The sequence below is a fragment of the Schistocerca cancellata genome, chromosome 3 (assembly GCF_023864275.1).
Source record: "Schistocerca cancellata isolate TAMUIC-IGC-003103 chromosome 3, iqSchCanc2.1, whole genome shotgun sequence".
NCBI lineage: Eukaryota > Metazoa > Arthropoda > Insecta > Orthoptera > Acrididae > Schistocerca > Schistocerca cancellata.
In genome coordinates this window covers 580,527,042-580,551,231 of record NC_064628.1, presented here as the reverse complement: position 1 = coordinate 580,551,231, position 24,190 = coordinate 580,527,042, and the positions used below count along the sequence as shown (strand labels likewise).

The 24,190-nt window shown below is 43.2% G+C and overlaps 1 protein-coding gene across 1 annotated transcript in view; it reads right to left on the bottom strand.

Moving 5' to 3' along the window:
* The window catches only part of LOC126176824 (transmembrane protein 117-like), a 300,039-nt gene that overhangs the window by 203,601 nt on the left and 72,248 nt on the right, over positions 1-24,190 (bottom strand). The window contains exon 4 of the mRNA XM_049924008.1: positions 14,822-14,904. Within this exon, the coding sequence (XP_049779965.1) occupies positions 14,822-14,904 (83 nt within the window). The remainder of the gene's footprint in view (positions 1-14,821; positions 14,905-24,190) is intronic.

Below are 24,190 nucleotides of genomic sequence, written 5' to 3'. Positions count from 1 at the left end.
ATCATTGATAGTGAAAGTAAATTTATCTAAAGTTATTGTAATGTAAATTTTAGTTTGTATTACTGATTTAATGAGTGATGCCGAAATGAGACCACTGGAGCAGTATGTACTCTTGAAATAAATTTATTAAATATTATATCCATGTTGCTTGTCATTAACGAATATAATTTATTTTAGCCATTACGACTTGATGGGAGTTTCGAGATATGGGATTGTGTCTAGGAAGAATGCAAAATTGCATTGAAATACGTCAGCGGCGTTCAATAAGAATTACGAGGTGCATTCAAGTTCTAAGGCCTCCGATTTTTTTTCTCCGGGCTGGAAAGAGACAGAAACATGCGCATTGTTTTAAAATGAGGCCACGTTCATTGTCAATATGTCCCAGAGATGGCAGCACCATACGGCAGATGCAATTTTACCGCCAGCGGCGAGAATGAGAACTGTTTTAAATACTTAAAATGGCGACGTTTTCCTTATTTGAACAGTGTGCTATCATTCGTTTTCTGAATTTGCGTGATGTGAAACCAATTGAAATTCATCGACAGTTGAAGGAGACATGTGGTGATGGAGTTATGGATGTGTCGAAAGTGCGTTCGTGAGTGTGACAGTTTAATTAAGGCAGAACATCATGTGACAACAAACCGAAACAACCTCAGGCTCGCACAAGCCGGTCTGACGACATGATCGAGAAAGTGGAGAGAATTGTTTTGGGGGATCGCCGAATGACTGTTGAACAGATCGCCTCCAGAGTTAGCATTTCTGTGGGTTCTGTGCACACAATCCTGCATGACGACCTGGAAATGCGAGAAGTGTCACCCAGGTGGGTGCCACGAATGCTGACGGACGACCACATGGCTGCCCGTGTGGCATGTTGCCAAGCAATGTTGATGCGCAACGACAGCATGAATGGGACTTTCTTTTCGTCGGTTATGACAATGGATGAGAAGTGGATGCCATTTTTCAATCCATAAACAAAGCGCCAGTCAGCTCAGTGGAAGCACACAGATTCACCGCCACCAAAACAATTTCGGGTAACTGCCAGTGCTGAAAAAATGGTGGTGTCCATGTTCTGGGACAGCGAGGGCGTAATCCTTACCCATTGCGTTCCAAAGAGCACTACGGTAACAGGTGCATCGTACGAAAATGTTTTGAAGAACAAATTCCTTCCTGCACTGCAACAAAAACGTCCGGGAAGGGCTGCGCATGTGCTGTTTCAGCAAGAAAATGCACCCGCACATCGAGCTAATGTTACGCAACAGTTTCTTCGTGATAACAACTTTGAAGTGATTCCTCATGCTCCCTACTCACCTGACCTGGCTCCTAGTGACTTTTGGCTTTTTCCAACAATGAAAGACACTTTCCGTGGCCGCACATTCACCAGCCGTGCTGCTATTGCCTCAGCGATTTTCCAGTGGTCAAAACAGACTCCTAAAGAAGCCTTTGCCGCTGCGACGGAATCATGGCGTCAGCGTTGTGAAAAATGTGTGCGTCTGCAGGGCGATTACGTCGAGAAGTAACGCCAGTTTCATCGATTTCGGGTGAGTAGTTAATTAGAAAAAAAATCGGAGGCCTTAGAATTTGAATGCACCTCGTAGTAATACAACGTATTTTTTCTGAAAGCAGGCTGGTTTTATTCAAGACTCCAATACACCATATTATTCCACACTCTTCTGGCTACAAAACTCTATTTTTCAACATAGTCTCCATTCAGCGTGAAGGACTTACGCCACATCACTGGGAGAGCCGTTTTGCCCGCATGGTAGCACTCTACTGGTCGACGTCAAAGCCAACGTCTAGTTGCATCAGTAACCTCCCTATCATCCACGTACTGCTTCCCTTCGGAGTAAATCCTTCATTGGACCAAACAGATGGAAGTCGGAAGGTGCGAGATCCAGTCTGTACGGTGGATGAGGAACAACAGTCCAACGAAGTTTTGTGCGCTCCCCTCAGGTGCGCTTACTTGTGTGATGCCTTGCGTTGTCATGGAGAAGGAGACGTTCGTTTGCATTTTACTGGCGACGAACACGCTGAAGTCGTTTCATCAATTTCCTGAAGGTAGCACAGTACACTTCAGTGTTGGTCATTGCATCTTGACGTTTGCGCCACCTTGTCTCGATGATGACAGAATCCTCGCCCAATGGCTCACCTTCACTTTGTTCACTGCCAGGTCCCTTAGACATTCTGTAAGCCCCTATGAATATCTGCCATACTCTCTGCTTGGAACGCACCTCTCTTACAGTCGCCATTTTAAAAGCAGCCATCTATCAGAACTTTGTAAAACTATAGGGACTGAAGCAGGGACATTTCACGATAACCCGTAACAAATTCCCAGTAACATTTCCCGATGACCCACAACAACTTCGCATTTTTTGAAACGAAATTGGCCGAGAAAAAATAAGTGTTGAATTATTTACTGAACGCCTCCCGTATCACATGAAATGATGGGTGGTTGAAAAATGTGTGTCCCAGTGGTTTCATAGTAGAACCACCTGCTTCAGACAGGGGACTGTTTACTTTTTGTCAATTTTTTCCTGTATTTTTTTTCCTTGTATTAGAGCTAATTATGATAATAAAGGTTAACTGTACGGAAAATTTTAGAATTTTGTTGTTGTTGTTGTGGTGTTCAGTCCAGAGACTGGTTTGATGCAGCTCTCCATGCTATTCTATCCTGTGCAAGCTTCTTCATCTCCCAGTACCTACTGCAACCTACATCCTCTGAATCTGTTTAATGTATTCATCTCTTGTCTCCCTTTAAGATTTTTACCCTCTGCGCTGCCCTCCAGTACTAAATTGGCGATCCCTTGAGACCTCAAAACATGTCCTACCAACCGATCCCTTCTTCTAGTCAAGCTGTGCCACACACTTCTATTCTCCCCAATCCTATTCAATACTTCCTCATTAGTTATGTGATCTACCCATCTAATCTTCAGCATCCTTCTGTAGCGCCACATTTTGAAAGCTTCTATTCTCTTTTTGTCTAAACTATTTACCGTCCACGTTTCACTCCGATACATCGCTACACTCCATACAAATACTTTCAGAAACGACTTTCTGACACTTAAATCTATACTGGATGTTAACAAATTTGTCTTTTTCAGAAACGCTTTCCTTCCAAACTAAAGCCACCTCTTTAAAACAATTGATTGTTTACTTTTTGCCAATTTCGTGTCGTATTCGTTGCTTACTGTCTATTGTGGCTGCTGGCTGGCTGTACAGTTTGGCGGATTTGTGCAGACCTGGCTGTCGTCAGGGGAGTGTAATCCACGGCGCGCAGGCCAGCCGGGCCTCTCTCGGCCTAAGCTGATTATCCAGCCGGCGGGGTGGGAGGAGCGGTCCAGCGCCGGCCGCCGGCCGCTGCCCGACTGTTGATGGGCTTCATTCAGCCCGGTAATTGCAACCTGTCGACAGCCGCCGGAAATTGTCGCTGCGAGTGTTCTGCCGCTGCCGATTGTTGGCCCCTGGTCGCGCGCGCATTGGCGGCGCTCCGGTGATTGAAAGCCCGTCCAGGCACGGATCCAGCGTCCAGAATTAGAGGCGCTCTCGGGCGTGGGGGAAACGCCGTTAGGCTGCCGCCCGGCCCATATTTATGCTTCGTGACTCATCAAAGTACAGGTGCTGGCGTCTAATCGCCCAAGTTCTACCACCAACTACTTTTATACACGGGTGGAAATGAATTACACCATCCGTGGAGAACCACTCTAATTGCATTCAAATTCGATAAACATATGTGTTTTATGAACACTCACTCACATAAAATATATATGTGATCAAAAGTATCCGGACACCCCCAAAAACATACTTTTTCATATTAGGTGCATTGTGATGCCACCTACTGCCAGATACACCATATCAGCGACCTCAGTAATCATTAGACATCGGGAGAGAGTAGAATGGGGCGCTCCGCGGAACTCACGCACTTCGAACGTAAGTCAGCTGATTGAGTTCACTTGTGTCATACCTCTGTACGCGAGATTTTCACACTCCTAACATTCCTAGGCTCACTGTTTCCGATGTGATAGTGAAGAGGAAACGTGAAGAGACACGTAAAGGTTAAAAGCATACAGAGACCGCCGGCAGTTGAAGAGGGTCATAGTGTGTAATAGGCAGGGATCTATTCAGATCATCATACAGCAATTCCAAACTGCATCTGGATCCACTGCAAGTACTATGACAGTTAGGCGGGAGGTGAGAAAACTTGAATTTCGTGGTCGAGCGGCTGCTCATAAGTCATACACGGGACCGGTAAATGCCAAACGACGCCTCGCTTGGTGTAAGGATCGTAAACATTGGACAATTGAGCAGTGTAAAAACGTTGTGTGGAGTGACGAATCACGGTACACAATGTGGCGATCCGATGGCAGGGTGTGGATATGGCGAATGCCCGGTGAATACGATCTCCATCGTGTGTAGTGCCAACAGTAAAATTCGGAGGCTGTGTTGTTATGGTGTAGTCGTGTTTTTCATGGAGGGAGACTTGCATCCCTTGCTTTTAGCAAGCACAGGCCTACATTGATGTTTTAAGCACCTTCTTGCTTCCTACTTTGAAGCGCAATTCGGGGATGGCGACTGCGTCGTTCAACATGATCGAGCACCTGTTCATAATGCACGGCCTGTAGCGGAGTGGTTACACGACAATAACATCTCTGTAAAGGACTGGCCTGCACTGAGTCCTGACTTGAATCCTGCGATGTTTTGCAACGCCGACTTCGCAACGGGCCTCACCGACTGTCATCGGTACCTTTCCTCAGTGCAGCACTCCGTGAAGAATGGGCTGTCATTCCCCATAAACCTTCCAGCACCTGATCGAAAGTATGCCTGCGAGAGTGGAAGCTGTCATCAGGGCTGAAGATGGGCCAAGACCATATTGAATTCCAGCATTACCGATGTAGAGCGCCACGAACTTGCAAGCTATTTTCAGCGAGGTGTCCGTATACTTTCGATCACATAGTATATATAGAAAGGTAACAGAACAGATGTCAATAACTGCAGAGGGATTTCTCTCCTTGAAGTCACTTACAAAATTCTACCCGTGTGCCTTCTTCAAAGAACACAAGAACAGCTTGAAAACGAAACTGGTGACTATCAAGCTGGTTTCCGACCGGGCCGATCTTGTGTTGAACAAATTTTCAATTTCATGATGCTATTGAAATATAGAGCAACCCGAGGGTTTCCGATCATCTGTATGTTCGTCGACTTCAAGAAGGCATATGATGCGGTCGATCGACAGTCCCTCTTTAACATCTTAGAAGAAGAAAGACTTGATCGAAAGACATTAAAACTCGTCAAGGAAACACTCACGAACACAAAGTCAAAAGCGAAATTCATGGACGAATTGTCAAAGCCCTTTGAGATAAAGAGCGGTGTGCGACAAGGTGATGGATTGTCACCACTGCTCTTCAATCTTGTTCTGGATGAAGTCATCCGAGAATGGGAGAAAGAATTGAAAAGCCAGGACCACTGGAAACCCATTCAACTCGGACGAAAGAATAATGGTATCAAGGTCAGTTGTTTAGCTTTCGCAGACGACCTAGCGATACTAGCGGCCTGCGAAAATACGGCGATCAAACAGATTGAAGTCCTCAAGGAATGCGCTGAGAAAAAAAAATGGTTCAAATGGCTCTGAGCACTATGGGACTCAACATCTTAGGTCATAAGTCCCCTAGAACTTAGAACTACTTAAACCTAACTAACCTAAGGACATCACACACACCCATGCCCGAGGCAGGATTCGAACCTGCGACCGTAGCAGTCCCGCGGGTCCGGACTGCAGCGCCAGACCCGCTAAACCACCGCGGCCGGCCTGCGCTGAGAAAACTGGACTACAAATTTCATTCGAGAAGACCATGTTCATTTGCACGAAATTCGACATTCAGGAACTGAACACAAAATACGCGCAGATCGAACGAGTTCCACACCCCAAACATCTCGGCGAGATCATAGCACCAACGGGGTTGGAAGAGGAAGCACAGGAAGTTCGATCACAAAACTTCAAACGAGCGTATGGGAGAACGCGTGAAATCTACAACAAGAAATGTATGTTCATTCATACAAAGATCAAACATTATAATACAGTGATTAAACCTGGAGTGCTGTACGCGAGCGAAACCTTGGTACTTAATGGAAAAAGCGATCTGGAAAACATCTTGAAGGAGGAAAGAAAGATCATGAGGAAAATGCTGGGACCAGATAAAACAGAAGAGGGGTATAGACTCACATCGCGCAAAGCAACAGAAGAATTGTCCTACCTTGCTGCAGATGGCAGCAAACGAAGGCTTAAATTCTATGGGCACATTCATATACTCCCATCTTCAAGGCTAACTCACAAGATTTTCACATACACTGCAAAACTGAAGAAGATTCCATGGATAGAAGAAGTCAAATATGACTTGGAAAAGTCACAGATAGGAACATCGGACATATAAGACAGGAAACTTTGCGGCCAGAAGATAAATAGATTGGAAGTAAAGGCAGATAATGAAGTCCCTAAAAGATCAAGGACCAAGTGTTCAGAAAAAAGGAAGAAAGCACTTAGTGTAGAAAGGCGAATCATAAATGTAATGCGTGATCCAACAGGGTCCATACACACATAATAATAATAATAATATATTGTGTGTGTGTGTGAGTGAGTATTCATAAAATTTATATGTTCATCGAATTTAAATGGATTAGACTGGTTCTCCATGGATGGTATAATTCATTTACATCCGTGTATAAAGAGGCTGCTGGTAGAGCTTGTGCGATATATATATACATATGTTTGTGTGTGTGTGTTCATAAAACATAAAATTTGAATGGAATTAGACTGTTGCTCCATGGATGGTGTAATTCATTTCCATCTATGTATGAAAGTGGCTGGATATATGTATATATTCTTCACTCTTTTGGCTGCAAAACCCTATTTTTCAACATAATCTCTATTCAATGTTTTGGTGTGACGCCACCTTAGTGGGAGGGTCAGCTTGCCGGCATGGTACCACTGTAATGAAATGAACACCCTTAGCTGCTTACAGGCGTTGACATACGTCAACGGGGACAGATGAAAATGTGTGCCCCGACCGAGACTCGAATCCGGGATCTCCTGCTTACATGGTAGACGCCCTATCCATCTGAGCCACCGAGGGTTTGGCGGGAGGCGCGCCAGAGATAAATCCCTGCAGTCGCACTATCCTCTGTGTCCTCTGAATGGTGCAGGGAAAATTTTATACAATGAAACGAGAAACCTTAAACGCTGTGATATAGGTGGCTCAGTGGTAAAGTGGCAGACTATGGACCCAATAGTGTTGCGTTGGATTCCCTATCAGTTTTAGGATTTTTTTCTTTCACCTACCACTTCTTTCACCTCTGGAAACGTTTGTTCGTGTGAAAAATGGAGAGTTGCACAATGATTCAGGGTGCATGTCATACAGTAGGTTCCTGTACAACTGGCTATGTAACTTTGTTCATTGGTAGAAAGAAGGCAACGGTGAGTGACATCCAGCAGCACCATGTAAAGTAAAGCTGTGTGGTGTCCAAATCAACCTTCGGTTTGACGACAGTTTAACCGTTACAAGTTTTCAAAAACTGCTCTAAAGTGCAATTTTTGCGGCTTTGTTGTCACATAATATCCCCTAGTAGCGTCTGCACCAGAAGTTCAGCCTAAGGAACAGCCTAAACTAGTGACGGGAACAATCGAATGAACTATCGATTCATTCAGCTGTGGTTTTGAGTATCGGTTGGATTATTATTCATTCATTTCTACCACGTGAAACCAGTCTGTGAACGCATCCGAATGCAAACAATCGACGCAGTTCGGCGTATTCAGTTCTCAGAGGAAACATTAGGTCGTTTCGCATTGATAGTTCACTATTAATGACTGCACTCTGTTATGGACTGTTGTCACTGTTATTGTCGTTCCGATATCTGCTTTTTATGTAGTGGCAATAACTAGCATTTGGTGCAGTTTTTCGTCCGAGTTTACTTAATAATAAACTTTGTTTCAGGATCAAAATGTCGACATGCTCAGGGGCGGGGAAATGGAAGGAATCATGTGACTGCATAAAAAGTGAACCTCAAGATAAACTTAGTGCAGTATACAGTATCATCAAGGATGATTCATATTATGAAGTTATATTAATTAAAGAAATTCAAAGAAAATTAATGAATAGTGACAAATATTTTTCGCGAAGAGAATATTCCCAAGTATTAGCTTAAAAAGGAAGTAGTTAAGTCACAAAAAAATAAGTATAAATGTATGTTATATGCTTTCTGTTTATGGTACATCAGGATTACCAAAGGAGAATTATGGGTGATGGTGCAAACCAGCGGGAAGAGAGAGACATAGCTTCAATAAATTTAAATAAAAAAGTGGTTGTTCATTTATTTAAAGATAAATTTACAATGTAGCACCACTTATAAACCTTTTAAAGCCAACCAAATATTCACATTTAATGTCAGAAGTACGAAACATTCATTTCCAAGTAAACAAATATATAAATTTTGTTTAAAATACTTCATTTGCAGAAATACACTTCTTATTTATCTCTCCTTGAAATATGATGCGTTATTCATCTGTGAGAAAGGTGGCGATCCCAATCATGCCTGATGCAAAACCGAGAAGGCTGAAAAAGTATGTAAGTGAAATCACTCAGAACTGGTGATTGAGCGAAAGCATTCATACAACAGAAGTAGCCGTCGGAGACTTGTGTTAGTCAGTTGTTTCGCGTTAGGTGAATCCACTCAAACCCGTAGAGTGAATGAAAAACCTTCATATAACTGACGTGGCCGCAGAGACTAGTTTATTTCGGTTGTCTCATTCTGCTCAAAATACCGACTGTGAGAATAAACAATAGACTGGGCAATCGGCGGTAAAACCAGTCGGTTATCCCATCATCAGCCCAAGTATGACCCTGTTTCACACTGCTCCCTTCCATCGCTGGGAAGCTAATATGGAATACGAATGATGCTGTAAATGGTGATGAACATTTTAAAGGAATGCAGTACTACGACGAGTACAAATAATCAAACTGTATTTTTGGAAGGAGTGAATATGCAAATCGTCTCCATTATATTTTTATGAAAGAACAAAACTCAGAAAAAATGCTAAAATAATTATAGGCTTACGTGATTAATTGTCCACTCAATCAGATTGACTAGCCAACTCTTGGTGTGTTAGAATTTCCTCTGTGATCCTACTCCCTCCGGAGATGATCGTTCGGGAGCTGGTAGGAAGCAGCCAGTGTTGACGTACTGTCGTTATCAACAGATTACTTTAAATTATTTATCAGTCATTTCTCAACATAAATGAGAAAGATTTTACTTTCCAAAGCAGCATGCGTTTCTCTTCGACAGACATACCCTCTGTCCTATACGCTCAAATGGGTATCGTAATTCTGTTTCAGTTGCGCTAAACTCATTTTTTTCGGCACACTGACGTTCCTAATCCCCATTAGGTTCAGATATTTCGCTCATGCGTGTGGTTCATAAAGCTATTGTATTCATTTCCGTTTGCTATCGGAACCTACCTGTTTCTCTTCAATTGTTCACAGTTCCTGTAGGCGGAGATAGTTTATTTTCAAGATAGCTACAAGACTTGTATAAGGAGTTATGAGTCCAGATTAGGGGGAAATGTATTGAAGATATCGCTACAAGCAAAATTATTCAAAATAGGACCCTTGGGCAACGAATATGCCACAGTGGAAAGGTGCTCTGGAAGTCCTTTTCCCGAACAGCAGTCAAGCAGCCCGTGGAGCCGGCTTTGGCCTCATGGAGTTGTTATTTTAGTTCTGGATTCACTTGGACAATAGAAAAGAGTTCGCCGCGGTCACATCTGGACTGCAGGGGAGCTTGGAAAACACTGAGAATCGCTGTGGACCAGGTAATCGTTGATCACGAAGCAAGTGTCATAATGCATATTCCTATCGGAAGCAGTACCTACACCCACTCGTTTGGCTCTATGTACTGTCATTTTATTCATTCCTGCATGGTATGCGATCATTTGAACACTTAACCGCCGGCCTAAGTTCAACAAATCAGGCCCAAATCGAACTCTGTCCTTGTTTCTACACGTGGGCGGGAGTCCTGCGCCAGTTTCACCTTCCACACTCTCTCGAATAATTTAGAGAAACATATGCTATCCCAAAACATCAGATTTTGGAGGACTGTCACTTCTGAACACTTTCTGGATAAAGACCGATGCTTCCATAGCCGATCTTCCGTCTCCCATAGAATTTATTGTCGTAGATCTGCTTGAATTGGGAGAATCTCAGGGGGGGGGGGGGGGTGTCTGAGAACAGGGTGGGTGTAATTAAACTTTCGTTACCTGTGCCAGTGTAGACGGAATACTATTTACCGTATGGGCACCCAACTTTATAAGAATGATGTTTAGGCTGTGTGCTGTAGGATTTGTGTTGTGTTGTGTTGTTCAGTGCCTGGACCGGTTCGGCGACGAAGGTTTGAAACACAAGCATCAGTGTGCGTTATAGTTGCAGACGGTCAACGTAGGTCTGGACAAGGTAATCAGGGCTTTACTCGTCAAGCTGTTTTATCAAGTGAACAGCATTAGTGCTACTGGTCTTTGCAAGTATTGATGCGTTAAACGAATACGGAGAGATCCTCTTTACAGACCGGGGTTGAAGACATGATTTGGAAGCTCGAATTAACTGGAGGTTTGGGAATTACTTCTGGGAGAGGCAGACGGTCAATTGCGCCACAGATTTTCGTTACTGTTGACTTCACTGAGAATGCCGGACGCAATGTGCGATCTTGAAGCAGTGCACAAGCTGTGTCACGACAGATGAACTTTCCATGGTCCACCGTTCTAAAATGCTGCGAACAGTTGTGAAACGTTATCCAGGCTATCGTGCATGCAGATGGTTGTCACACTGAGCAGTTTGTAATCTGGAGCATAAACATGGTACGGAATTAACAAATGTTACCCTCTAATGTGGAAATTAAAATGTGTTTCCTTCAATGGTTTATCCGTTGTCTCTTCCGCATGTCCGTAAAAATGTTTCCACAAAGTTTCATTGCCTCACGATCACTTGTTTCTCGAGGGGGCCCTCTCAAGTAGCGAAAGTTTAATTATAACGACCATGTATTCGGGCTTACACTTGGATGAGAAATGTTACTTACACACACATATCTCTCAGATGTGTCAAAAACCTGCCAAAGTTATTCACAAATTAGCAAAACTGTGCATCATTGATTTTAAGATCCCTTTGCACCTACTTAAATTCTGTCATGATTGACACTCGAAGGGTTTGCAGCCAGCGTCTGGGCATAGAATTACAATCGACATAAATCAATCTTGAGGTGTACACAGAGGCGTGTGCTGCTGATGCTCACTGGAGTCTTTGCGATTATACCATTAATCAAACTAGACGTGTGTCCAATAGATATTAGTGTGAGTTACAGAAGGTGAATTTACTGGTTTTGCAAAAAGAATCATCCCATAGTGAGAGAAACGACTGGTCAGGAAACAGCAACCAAAGTGGACCTAAGATTGTGGAAAGCGCGTGGACAACAATGTTACTGACAAAATATCACACAGGGCGCAGAGGATATGGCATATTTCCAAACACCAAGGTGACGATGCTTCGGAGCCATGCAAATACGTCTAGAGAGATGATACACTGCTTGACATACCATGGGCCATACTCTGAATATTTAAGTTAGGTAAGGAAATGACTGACAGATCTGCACGCATGTGGCGCCATACTTACAGCAGACCATATTGTACTAGAATGCCTTGTTTATGAAGATCTCCGGACGCATATGACAGATATTAGATGCTAAGTGGCACTGTTGGAAACAGAGGAAAAATGGTATTTGGTGAACTAAATATCAAATAATGTATCTGGGGGAGGGGAAGGGGGTCGGGGCGAATGTGTAGAAAATAAAGTATGTGAAAGTGCTGAAGTGAATAATGTGAGAGTAGTAAGTATCAGCGAGGATTCATCGAGTCCGGTATTTAATCCCACTCAGAGGGCGATCAAAGGTAGTGGATATGTTGTCAACAACATGGCTGCTACAGCAGAAGCAGCAGAATGAATGGGAACTTGTGGGTGACTTACGCGAGTCTCAAGAGTCCAGCAAGAGCAGGCAACAGGCGATGGAGGAGGGAATGGATCACGGTGTTTCATTGGCTGACCCAATGGGGACTGCGGACGGCGGCGCCATTCACCCGTGGCAACTTCACAGGACTGGTGTGTCGTGTGTTTGTGAATGGTATGGATTTCCAGAAACTCTGGTTCTAGAGATTTAGCACGTTGTCGCAAGGAAAACGGGACTCACTTGCATTGATTAAGTGATATTAGCATAGGACATACAACATCTCAAATGGTTCAAATGGCTCTGAGCACTATGCGACTTAACTTCTGAGGTCATCAGTCGCCTAGAACTTAGAACTAATTACACCTAACTAACCTAAGGACATCACACACATCCATGCCCGAGGCAGGATTCGAACCTGCGACCGTAGCGGTCGCTCGGCTCCAGACTGCAGCGCCTAGAACCGCACGGCCACTCCGCCCGGCCATACAACATCTGATTGAAAGTATCCACATACTTATTAGAGGACACCAATATGGGCTATGTCCACACTTCGCCTTTATGACAATTTGAACTTCGCTGGAGACACTATCAATGAGGTGCCTGAACGCCTGTGGAGCAACGGCAGCCCATTCTTCCTCAAGAACCGAAACGAGAGAAGGTAGTGATGATGGACGCTGCGGTCTGCAGCGAAGTCGATCTTTTAACTCATCCCAGACGTGTTGCCTTCGGTTTAGGTTGAGAATTTGGACATACCAGGCCATTTCAGGAGTGTTATGTTCTTCAAAACATTGCGTCACAGGTGCTGCTTTTCAATACGGTACATTACCGTGCTGATAAAACCAATCATCGTCTCCGAATTATACACAGTGCACAATAAAATCTGTTTACATCCTTCCGCATTTAGCGTTTTCTTAAATGCAATAAGGGGACCACATCTGAACCACTAAAAACACACCCATACTGTAACGTCGTGTCCGCTGTACTTCAATGTTGGCACTATACGTAATGGAGGGTAGTGTTCTCCAGGCACTCGCCAGACCCAAATCCAGACCCTCTCATCGGATTGGCACAGGGTACAACGTGAGTCATCACTGCAAATCACTCGTTTCGAATTATCCGCTGTCCACTGGTGACGCTGTTTACACCACCTTAACCTCAGCTTAGCACTGATTACGGAAGTGTGTGGCTATTGAGGAGCTGCTCGACCATTGTTACCAATTCTTTTCGACTCCATACTCATTGTCACTGCGCTAGCAGGATTACTGGTAGCAGTTTGGAATTCACGAACGATTCATTCTTATGATTTCAGGCAATGTTTTACAACCACCCTTGGTTTAGCTGTGGCTTTTCTTTCGCCTTTTCACTTCCAGTTACATCACCAACAGTCGAATTTATAAAGATTCGAATGTCGTTGATGGACTTGTTCTTCACGTGACGTCAGATGACCAGCTCACGTTAGAAGTCACTGAGCTTTCCTGACTGACGCATTCTGCTCTTACTGCTTCTCTACTGACAATACAATAGTCGTCGGTAGTGGTCAATTCCGCACTAGATAAGGGCGTCCGGGTACTTTTGATCGGGTAATGTAAATGTAAAATTCTGAAACAGGAGTTTCCTAAAGAATATTACTTCCTTAACTTTAACGTGTCCCAGTTGCTATCACGAACTGTGCGTAAGCTATCTGCTGTGATGGTAGTGCAGGTGATCAACAAGTGTAGTACCGCCGGCCGAAGTGGCCGTGCGGTTAAAGGCGCTGCAGTCTGGAACCGCAAGACCGCTACGGTCGCAGGTTCGAATCCTGCCTCGGGCATGGATGTTTGTGATGTCCTTAGGTTAGTTAGGTTTAACTAGTTCTAAGTTCTAGGGGACTAATGACCTCAGCAGTTGAGTCCCATAGTGCTCAGAGCCATTTGAATCATTTTTGAACCAAGTGTAGTACCGTGACTTAACGGTTTTGGGTGATATTTTCTTTTTTGTTTTGTATTTACTTTTACCAGTAATTGTCAATACTGAAACTACGTTAGATATCACGACGCAAATTTTTAATCACAATTGGTTATAATTTTCTGTAGTCATGTGAAAATGCGACCTGCTTTAGATTCTAGATTGCAGATGTCGAGACTGTAAACAATAATAAACAAACAAAAATAAAGGTCGATAGAATGTCGTGTTTTTATGTCCATCTTTTCACAGATGGTTGCGGGACCTCGACTGTTCAGAACACAATGTCAAATCAAATCAAATCAAACACCTTTCAGCCGTCTAAATTTCAAAATTGTTATTTTATTGGGCTACCAGTTTTGGTGATATATTACGCCATCTTCAGACCTCCTTACAGACATGTAGAAAGATTCCCACCTTTGATCCAGTCAAAAAGGGACCAGTATTCAGTGACTGGTATCCGCAGATTTTTGGGACAGCGACCGTTTCAAACATCACGTGCCATGTAAACAACCTGCGACTGAGCGTAGATGCGGACCAAATAAAACACGAACTCCGCAAGGTGCGTTGTAGGTGATTTCCCCCTCTATCGAATCCACCTGGAGCTAACTTGCTGCGGCGTACAGTGAGTCAGGAAAAGAAAAGGATTCACTATTTTATACACAAATCCTTTACAATACCTCAATTCAGACATAAGCAGGTGTCGTGACATGGAATCAGTGTCTCGGTATTAAACTAGTTTTTGTTTTTCACTAGATTTCTCTGTAGCGTTACATTATTTCGATAGAAGGAAAAGTGTACGGCTATGACAAATGTAGTATAGCAAATGCACGCTGTTGCTTGCACTGACCTTGATGAGCGACCATCTCCACTCCGGTGGGTACTTGGTCAACACGAAGCTGAACACGTTGCCCACGATAGGGATAGTCGACTCTGTAACACAAGACGGCAGCGTCAGCTTGACACGAGAAATTAGTAAACACTGAGTAACTCGAAGACAACAGTCCGCATTACACAAGAACAGCACACTTCATATTTACAACGAAAAGGGACAGCTTTCGAATGTAAATATTATATACAGGGTTATTCATAAGTACCTCCAGGCTTTTAGTGGACAGAACATCTCTCAAATTGCTCTGAGCACTATGGGGGACTTAACATCTGAGGTCATCAGTCCCCTAGAACTTAGAACTACTTAAACCTAACTATCCTAAGGACATCACACACATCAATGCCCGAGGCAGGATTCGAACCAACGACCGTAGAGGTCGCGCGTTTCCAGACTGTAGCGCCTAGAACCGCTCGGCCACTCCGGCCGGCTCAGAACATCTCTCCAAGTGCATAAATCACATTACAGTTTCTCAATATGGGCACCGATTGAGGTGCAGCAGAATTCAATATGCGCGTTCATTTCACTGAATTTTCAGAAGCGAGCTGCTTGGAAAGTGTGACAACAGCTACTTTTGGACATCTCTTCAAAGGGTTGCCCTTCTGCAGGCGCTAAATAGTTCGCTGAGACAATACGGAGCAGTTGATTTCTCTACAACTCCTCACACACATCCGCCCGCCAGTGCAGCTGCGCCACGGCTTGTATTACGAATCGAAATGCTCCGTACACAGGGTATCTCGATGATCTCTCCATTGATATACATAATTTTTTGTATATTTCATAGTTTACGCGCAGTCGTCCTTTGAAACCCGGAGGTATTTACCAATAAGCCTGTAAAAACTATAAAATCTAACTTTTTCATGTGTTTGCAAGCTATTCTCCGATAGATCTGTTAGGTGCCTCTTCGTGAAAAGAAAGAGAACAAGTCGAAGAGTACACATTACACTAATGGCTAATCTGTAGTTATCTTGAGCATTCATTCGTGTATGGATATCTGTGGAGCACGTGTAGGTAGACAACAGCTCAATTGATTATGACCTTAAAATATAAAAAAAATTGTACAGAGTGAGCAGAAACAGCCTGCAAAGCTTGTAAGCGTATTTCAGGGTAGGTTCTCCTCAGAAATAACTTTTAAAAAAATTTCCATACGTTTCGCCGTTTCCGAATTAATTAGCATTGAAGTTAGTCAGTCAGACCGTTGCGGGCGAAATTCAAGCAGCCCGTCAGAGACGTTGTCGTCAAGTGTATTCTTCATTTGGTTTCCTAAAACCGAACAACAGAGCGATGCAAAAATTGGACATGGGGCGCTAGTAAGGATCGTATCCAAGCCAAAGCCCGAACAGCCTCGTGCGGTGTCGTCTTCACTATGAGAGCGACTGACACCACGTGTATCTCGCAAGCCGCTTCAGTTTTCACGCGCAACGGGCTAATTGGCTAACTTCAATGCTTAATAACTTGGAAGCGACGCAAAGTACCGAATTTTTTCTCAGCACAGCCTACCGTGGAACACCCTTAAAAGCTTTTCAGACTGTTTCTGGCCGCCTTGCAAGTACATTCAACAGGCTATGATGTGCGTTACACATTGTTCATTTTCAACTGTTAATGTAGATTGGCAATGGCAAGGAAAGCGTTTCTGAAGAAGAGAAATTTGTTAACATTAAGTATTGATTTAAGTGTCAGGGAGTCGTTTCTGAAAGTATTTGTATGGAATGTAGCCATGTGTGGAAGTGAAACGTGGACGATAAATAGTTTAGACAAGAAGAGAATAGAAGCTTTCGAAATGTGGTGCTACAGAAGAATGCTGAAGATTAGATGGGTAGATCCCATAACTAATGAGGAGGTCTTGAATAGGATTGGGGAGAAGAGGAGTTTGTGGCACAACTTGACTAGAAGAAGGGATCGGTTGGTAGGACATGTTCTGAGGCATCAAGGGATCACCAATTTAGTATTGGAGGGCAGCGTAGAGGGTAAAAATCGTAGAGGGAGACCAAGAGATGAATACGCTAAACAGATTCAAAAGGATGTAGGTTGCAGCAGGTACCGGGAGATGAAGAAGCTTGCACAGGATAGAGTAGCATGGAGAGCTGCATCAAACCAGTCTGAGGACTGAAGACCACAACAACAACAACAACAACAACAACAACAACAATGAGCGTACAATATATTATGGATTAGATGCAGAAGATTTCCAAGGTTTCCAAGGCTGCATTTGGTGGCTGAGACAGACCTCGTAAGTGTGGCTTTGCAAAACTAACAAGGGCCAGCGTTATTTTGGGAGACGCTTTGTTGAGAGCTGTTGCTGTGGTTCGTGAAATTACATATATCAGATACCAGCAGTATTTATCTCATAGGGAACAATAAAAATATCACAATTTGTCATTTAATTGTTTACAATGCGCATAGTTTTCTGGTATCTAAAGAAATATAATGCTGATAAACGTAAAAATAATTACGGTATACACTGATGAGCCAACTCGTTGGTAGATTCCCGGAGGAATGTGGCACAGGGTGTCTCCGCACACGTCACGTAATGCCAGTAAATTACGGACTGGGGGTTTGTGAGCGCAGAGCTAGCACTCGATAACGTACCAGGTGTGTTACGTCGGGTTCAGATCAGGCGAGTTTGGTGACCAACTTTGCTTCATGCCCCTCAAACCACTGGCATTTAACTTGCTGAAAGGTCCCATAGCCGTCGAGGAAGACATCAAGTATGAAGGGATTCAAGTGATCAGCATCACATTCACTTAGTCTACAGTTGAGATGGTACCTTCCATTACAACTACAGATCCCTTTGAAGCCAAGGCGAATGTCCCCATAACATAACACCGCCCCCACTGACTTGCGTGCGGGGCGCTGTGCGTGTTTCGAATAGCTGTTTGTTTCAAATAGCCGTTTGCCTATAAGTAGATTTAGTTGTATCAGGACACGACTATCGACCTGAAACAACAAATGTTATTCCTCCGACCCGGCGACACGTTTCCATCGATCCACGGTCGAAACTCTGTGATCCTGTGCCCAGTGCCACCGTAACTGACGATTTCGTTGAGGCAACATGGGGCCACGTAGGTGTCATCTACTATGGAGTCCCGTGTTCTACGGTGTACTCTGAACGGTGTGCTCCGAAACGCTTGTTCCTACACCAGCATCGTACTCAGTCGTCAGATTTACCATAGGTCACCTCCTTACGCACTTACAGATCAGGCGGGCTTTCGATCTCCACGTTCTGTGATGAGGTGCGTACATCCAACGCCTTGTCGCCAATCGCAGTTTCACCGTCCTCCTACGATTTCCACTGATGCTCCCGAGAGTACCATGCGAACGCCCAGCTAGCTTCGCCTTTACCGAGATGATCGATCCCAGGCACCGCGCCATAATAATGTGCCCTTCGTCAAAGTCCTTATGTCAGTGGATTTCCCCGTTTGCGTCCCTTTCTTCGGTAGAAGATTTCCTACTCGTCTACGCTCGTTTATCTACTTGTTACCGCGTTACGTGAAAGCGGCGCTAATATGCTTCGTTGAGTCGTTTGGTGGGCCAAGGCAACACAATCCTGGAATTGGTCTACAGTGAAAAGCGGACAACTTGAACAGCGACCGTTGTGGTGGTAAACTTACGCGCCAAACCTTCTGTTGCTTGCATTTTAGTATCTTTTAAGTTCTGTACCTAAAACAAAATATGATAGGCCCTATAGTTTACACAAATACTGCTGTTTATCTTTCGGTAAACAGAAGATAGACGAAGCAGAACCATCTTTCAGCCTTCTGCAATTTACATAGCTCACGAGGAAACAGCTCTCCTCGAAAAGTTCCGAAAACACAATTTTTTTCTGTCGGTGAGAAACCTTGCCTTCTGACAGCATTTGACGATTTTTTTCAAAAGCTGTGTTTTTGTTGTTGTCGATACCTTTATCAGACAAGTGCGTTAACATGCGAAACATCTAAAAACATCTGCCTACCTGTGAAAAGTAATATTGGATCTTTCTCGAATTTATTTGTGCAGTTAAACGCTGTGCATCTCTTCACCAGTTTTCTTCACGTAGAGTGGGTTGTGTAGACAGAACAATTACGACTAACAAATACTGTATATAACATATACTGTATATAACCTCCAATAAGTAGGTAACTTTCCTTCTGTGTCCTTAAAAGTCACAATACACTTCTACTTAACATACTCTTACCACAACAATGGTTCAAAATATCTCGCGACTGCAGTGAGCTCGCTGAGTCTCAAGTTATTTTTGCGAGATCTTTGCAGCGGCCAGTCGTCGTAATGTTCCGCATCATCAGTGTACGATACCTGCAGAATTAACAGCGGCGTCCTTCAACAATAAAAATATACATTCTTACAACTTTGAGACTCTCGGTAAGTATTAGCGCGGCAGCATGCAGCAATAATAGCGCTGCATTGCGGGAATATCACCGACAAAAACAGCTGCAAAGAGGACCCATGTCAATAACGGGCTAAAGAATATGATGAAGAAATTCGAAGAAACAGGTGAATTAGGTGGTAGAGGAGGAGGAGGAGATTAGTGTTTAACGTCCCGTCGACAACGAGGTCATTAGAGACGGAGCGCAAGCTCGGGTAAGGGAAGGATGGGGAAGGAAATCGGCCGTGCCCTTTCAAAGGAACCATCCCGGCATTTACCTGAAGCGATTTAGGGAAATCACGGAAAACCTAAATCAGGATGGCCTGAGACGGGATTGAACCGTCGTCCTCCCGAATGCGAGTCCAGTGTGCTAACCACTGCGCCACCTCGCTCGGTTAGGTGGTAGAGGGAGCTGGCCCGTTCCCATGGCAGTTGTTGCTGAAATTTCTGTAGCCATACCTGACACTATAGTACACGCCTCAGATTCTGCAGCCAGCGCCGGAGTTGTGTCACGAGAATTGTCTCTCCTGTGGTCAACAGTTCCAAAAATTTGCAGTGCATTTTACCATTATATCCATACAAGATTCAGAATGTGCACCAAATGAAGCCTCAAGATAGGCTACAACAACTTCGTTTTTGGGCACGCACGGGAATGGGTGACATTTACCTGGGAAATATTCTTTGGACGGACTAGGTACATTTCACTCTGCAGTGCAGCGAATCCACAGTACTGTCGCATATAGGGCTCCACTCCACCACATTCTTCTACATCTTCATCTACATGGATACTCTGAAAATCACATTTAAGTGCCTGGCAGAGGGTTCATCGAACCACCTTCACCATTCTTCATTATTCCAATCTCGTATAGCGCGCGGAAAGAACGTCCACTGTATTCAGCTAATGTGGCTGTGTGGTGTGGTTTCACAAGCTCCTTCGTCATCGGTCAGTTTCTTTCCGAGGAGATGACACCTCGGGGGGCTGTTAGTTGTACAGTGACAAATGCGCATTGTATGGATCTCCGTGCGCAGCATTTCATTCCAGCTTCCCAAGAACGCAACTGTGCCCACACCATGATTTTCATGCAAGATGGGGCGACACCACATGTCACTTGCCTAGTCAAAGATTAACTTCGAGAAACTTTCGCTAATGACTGCGTCATCTTTAGGTATTTTCAAGATATGTGGCCTTCCTGCTCCCCCAACCTAAATCCATGCGACTTCTGGTTGTGAGTATATCTGAAAGATCTTGTCTATGCAGGATGTACCAAGTCTCTTCCAGATCTGAAGGATAGCACATGACGACATATCGCTTTTATTACCCCTGAGCCGGCCGCGGTGGTCTAGCGGTTCTAGGCGCTCAGTCCGGAACCGCACGACTGCTACGGTCGCAGGTTCGAATCCTGCCTCGGGCATGGATGTGTGTGATGTCCTTAGGTTAGTTAGGTTTAAGTAGTTCTAAGTTCTAGGGGACTGATGACCACAGATGTTAAGTCCCATAGTGCTCAGAGCCATTTTATTACCCCTGATATGCTGTGAGCAACTGTCGACCATGCCGAGCTATGGATGCAGCCTGTTGCTGGGTCGGGAGATCATGCTGAACACATGTCTTAACTTCTGAGCACATCCTAATAAACGTGCCAGAACCATCGTTATCATACGTTTGACCGTTCCTCCCCTTTTTCTGCACGCACCGATACGCTGTGACTGCCTACGGTACCACATTCCTGGTGGAAGAGTTTCTTTTCTTTTTTTCAGCTTACTTTGCGAGCGCAACGATTAATGAACGTATCTACGGTGTTTCAGCATCCTGCAATGTATACAGCCCGCGCTGCAGCACGCGGGACACCATCAGTTTAATTATAAACACCCGCTGTATGTTGACAATGCATCAGAAACCCTCCCTCACCGATTACAGCACCTGTATTTAGACAGTGTGGTCTGGTTAGTCAAAACCGATAAGAATTTTGAAACGGTTTTGTGATTTTAGTGACAAGAAAATTAAAGAATGGTTCCTAACTTAACAAATACCTCTGACGAAAATCTCCTGACGAAATGCAGCTAAATATTTCTGTCAACCATCCACAAAATTTATTTGCAAACTTTCTGAGGCCATTACCTCTAGGCGTAAAAGTTTTCACCGTCATCAACATTAGCGACTTACTAAACCTTAGAATGAAAAGGTTTATCTCTGAACACTTTTACTTTTAAAATGACGAAAGATACATGATTATTTATCTTTTATGGGTGTTTTTATTAAACCACAAACTAATGAGTCAATCAGACAAATGGTACTGCTTATTTCGAACAGCCTTTTCTTAATGAATGATGAAACAAATCTCTGTACATCGCGAGAGCTACCCACAACTCCTTCTCAAGAAAGAAACCTAACTATCTACATTTTTCGCTAGACACTTGTTACAAAATATGCTTCCTTTGTACAATCCCTGTCACTAACGGCACTTGTTTCACCCCTGCCTTGCAATTCCATTTGATGGCAACCAGGCTAAAATATGTGCATTGCACTTATTATTTGTTCCTCGCTTGATTACTAGACTTCTTACTTCTGAACTGCTAGACATTGGAGGAATTCAGGTTGAAAATGCTTTGTTTCTGACAACTGCCACTAATAATAATAATAATAATAATAATAATAATAATAATAATACAGTGTAAGTCCTACAGCAGTGTAGTACCCACTACATAGTTACTGTTGTGTTACTTCATTTATCTGTTGCAAAGTGAACAATAAAGCTATTTATGGCCCATTGCAGTAACTACTTACAACCCGTAGAACGCATTCTCGTGAGATATTTAAGCAAAAGTAACGTCCATGTCTCAATTTTACTGTCTTAGAGGCATGGTACAAAGTAGAAAATAAGTTTGAAGCCGGTGGACTATGTGAGGAAGATGGTGTTCATAACTTCGTTTCACAAGCTGTAACCTCCATCGCATTATGTCTATTTAACGCTACTATTTAGCAAATGTAATTATTAGTAACTTATGTATTCAGTATTGCAGTCTTACGAAATAGCGAAACAATAATGATCTTTTAAAAATAATTTTTGTGACCGAGACACAATCGAACCCTTCTGTTTCTACACATCATAAAATTTCATATTGTCTCTAGCGGGGTAATTACTCCCAGGTTGGGGACCGCTAACCTAGAAAGTACTGTGAAGGTAGATATAAATTATCCCGACTGGAATGTTGCTGCTCACAGCAACAGGCGGTCAACGTCTGCTAGAATTTTCGATATTCATCACTGAACAAAGCATCGTGCAGCTTACTCATGTTACCCAAAGTTGTGTTAGATAGAATATCACAGCTTCACAGATATCAATGCTTCAGAAATTTGCTACAGCTTTGCGTATGCCTGAACGTCGCGGCCAACGTCATAGGAAACCCAAGGTTATAGGAAACAATATCTTTAAGTCGTTATGTCTACGGGAGAAATCCGGCATACACTTTTCTGTACCACTATTGCAGAGAGTGGGACTCTTGCAGTTTTACACATTTGGAAAACAACGTAGGCTTCTAGGTTTTGAAGATACTACTACAATCTGAGATAAAATTTTCTTTCTTTCTTTTCAATGTTCCCAGCCTTAGCCTGCAAAAACGGAACCTTTATAGGATTGCGTTGTTGTCCGTCTGTCTGTCTGTCTACCTATCCATCTGTCAGTCCGACTATTAAGAACACTTTTCTCTCAGGAGCGAGAAGATGTATCAAGTTAAAACTTACGTCAAATACGTTCACTTGGTGTATAAAAATTTTAAGCTTCTGAGTCAATGTAATCAAACTATTCGGCCATTTATGTCACGTATTTTGATACTCGGAGCTCACTCATGAAAACCTGTTCGGTATTTACCTTTGACGTGCAACTACACAATCTAGAAAGAAGCAAGATTTCACAGTACAAGTAACGGAAAAAATTCGAAAATTGTTAATTTATAATTACATAGCAAGAAAAAAGATTTTTTGTTATTTTTACCCGTCTGTTTGTCCGTCTGTTAAGACCTCATTTTCTCTTGAACAGATTGGCTCATCAAGTTCAAATTTATGTCACGTACTGAGGTCTATGACCCACTGGCGGTGGAAAATTTTTTAGCATAAAAGTCAATGTAGTCAAAAGATACGACCATTTATGTCACATACATTTTGATACTCGCAAGCACATGCATCAAAACCTATAGGATACTTCCCGTTAACGTACAATCATGAAATCTGGAAGTTACAAGGTTTCACAGTGCAAGTAAAAAAATCCTAAAATTGTTCCATTGTAATTATATCTCAAAAATATCTATTTGCCATTAGAACATAGATTGGATTCATCATCCGTTAAAAGCATAATAGGCGAACATTATTGCGTAGAAACATAAAATGTTAAATTGTAGTCATGTTTTAATTAGTAAATAAAACATATTTTATTAAATCTTCTCTGTCTACACGTATAAACTGAAATCCCCTGCTCGCTTCTTGTCTGGGATAGTCTGAGGAACTACTTTGATATTTTGATACGGTCTTGATAATTCCGTGACCGATACCTTGCCAGTTGATAGCAGGCAAATATCGTTGAGATTCTCGATTCCCAAGATGGAAGCTTTATATTCAGTTTTTAAGAAACCGTCAGTGCGCGAGACCTACTAGCACTTGGCTAATTTTTAATTTTATTTTCACATCAAAGACAAAATTTCAGTAGTATGGGTTTTGTGTCTTTTTCTGTATACGCTCTGTAACTTCCCGTTATGGAATTATTATATATCGTTTTGTGCTGTTCATTAAAACGTTATTTCTTTTGAACTAATATTTCTTTGCCTGTAAAATTGTATGTTCACTTGAGAAACTTAAAACATGAGAGAGACGAGCTTTAAAATGAATCGATAGGCCGCTATATGAAGCGGTAACAGAGGAGTCTGGAGAGAAATTAGGAGACTGATTAGTTGTGTGCGGGCGAAGGAATAATGTGCTT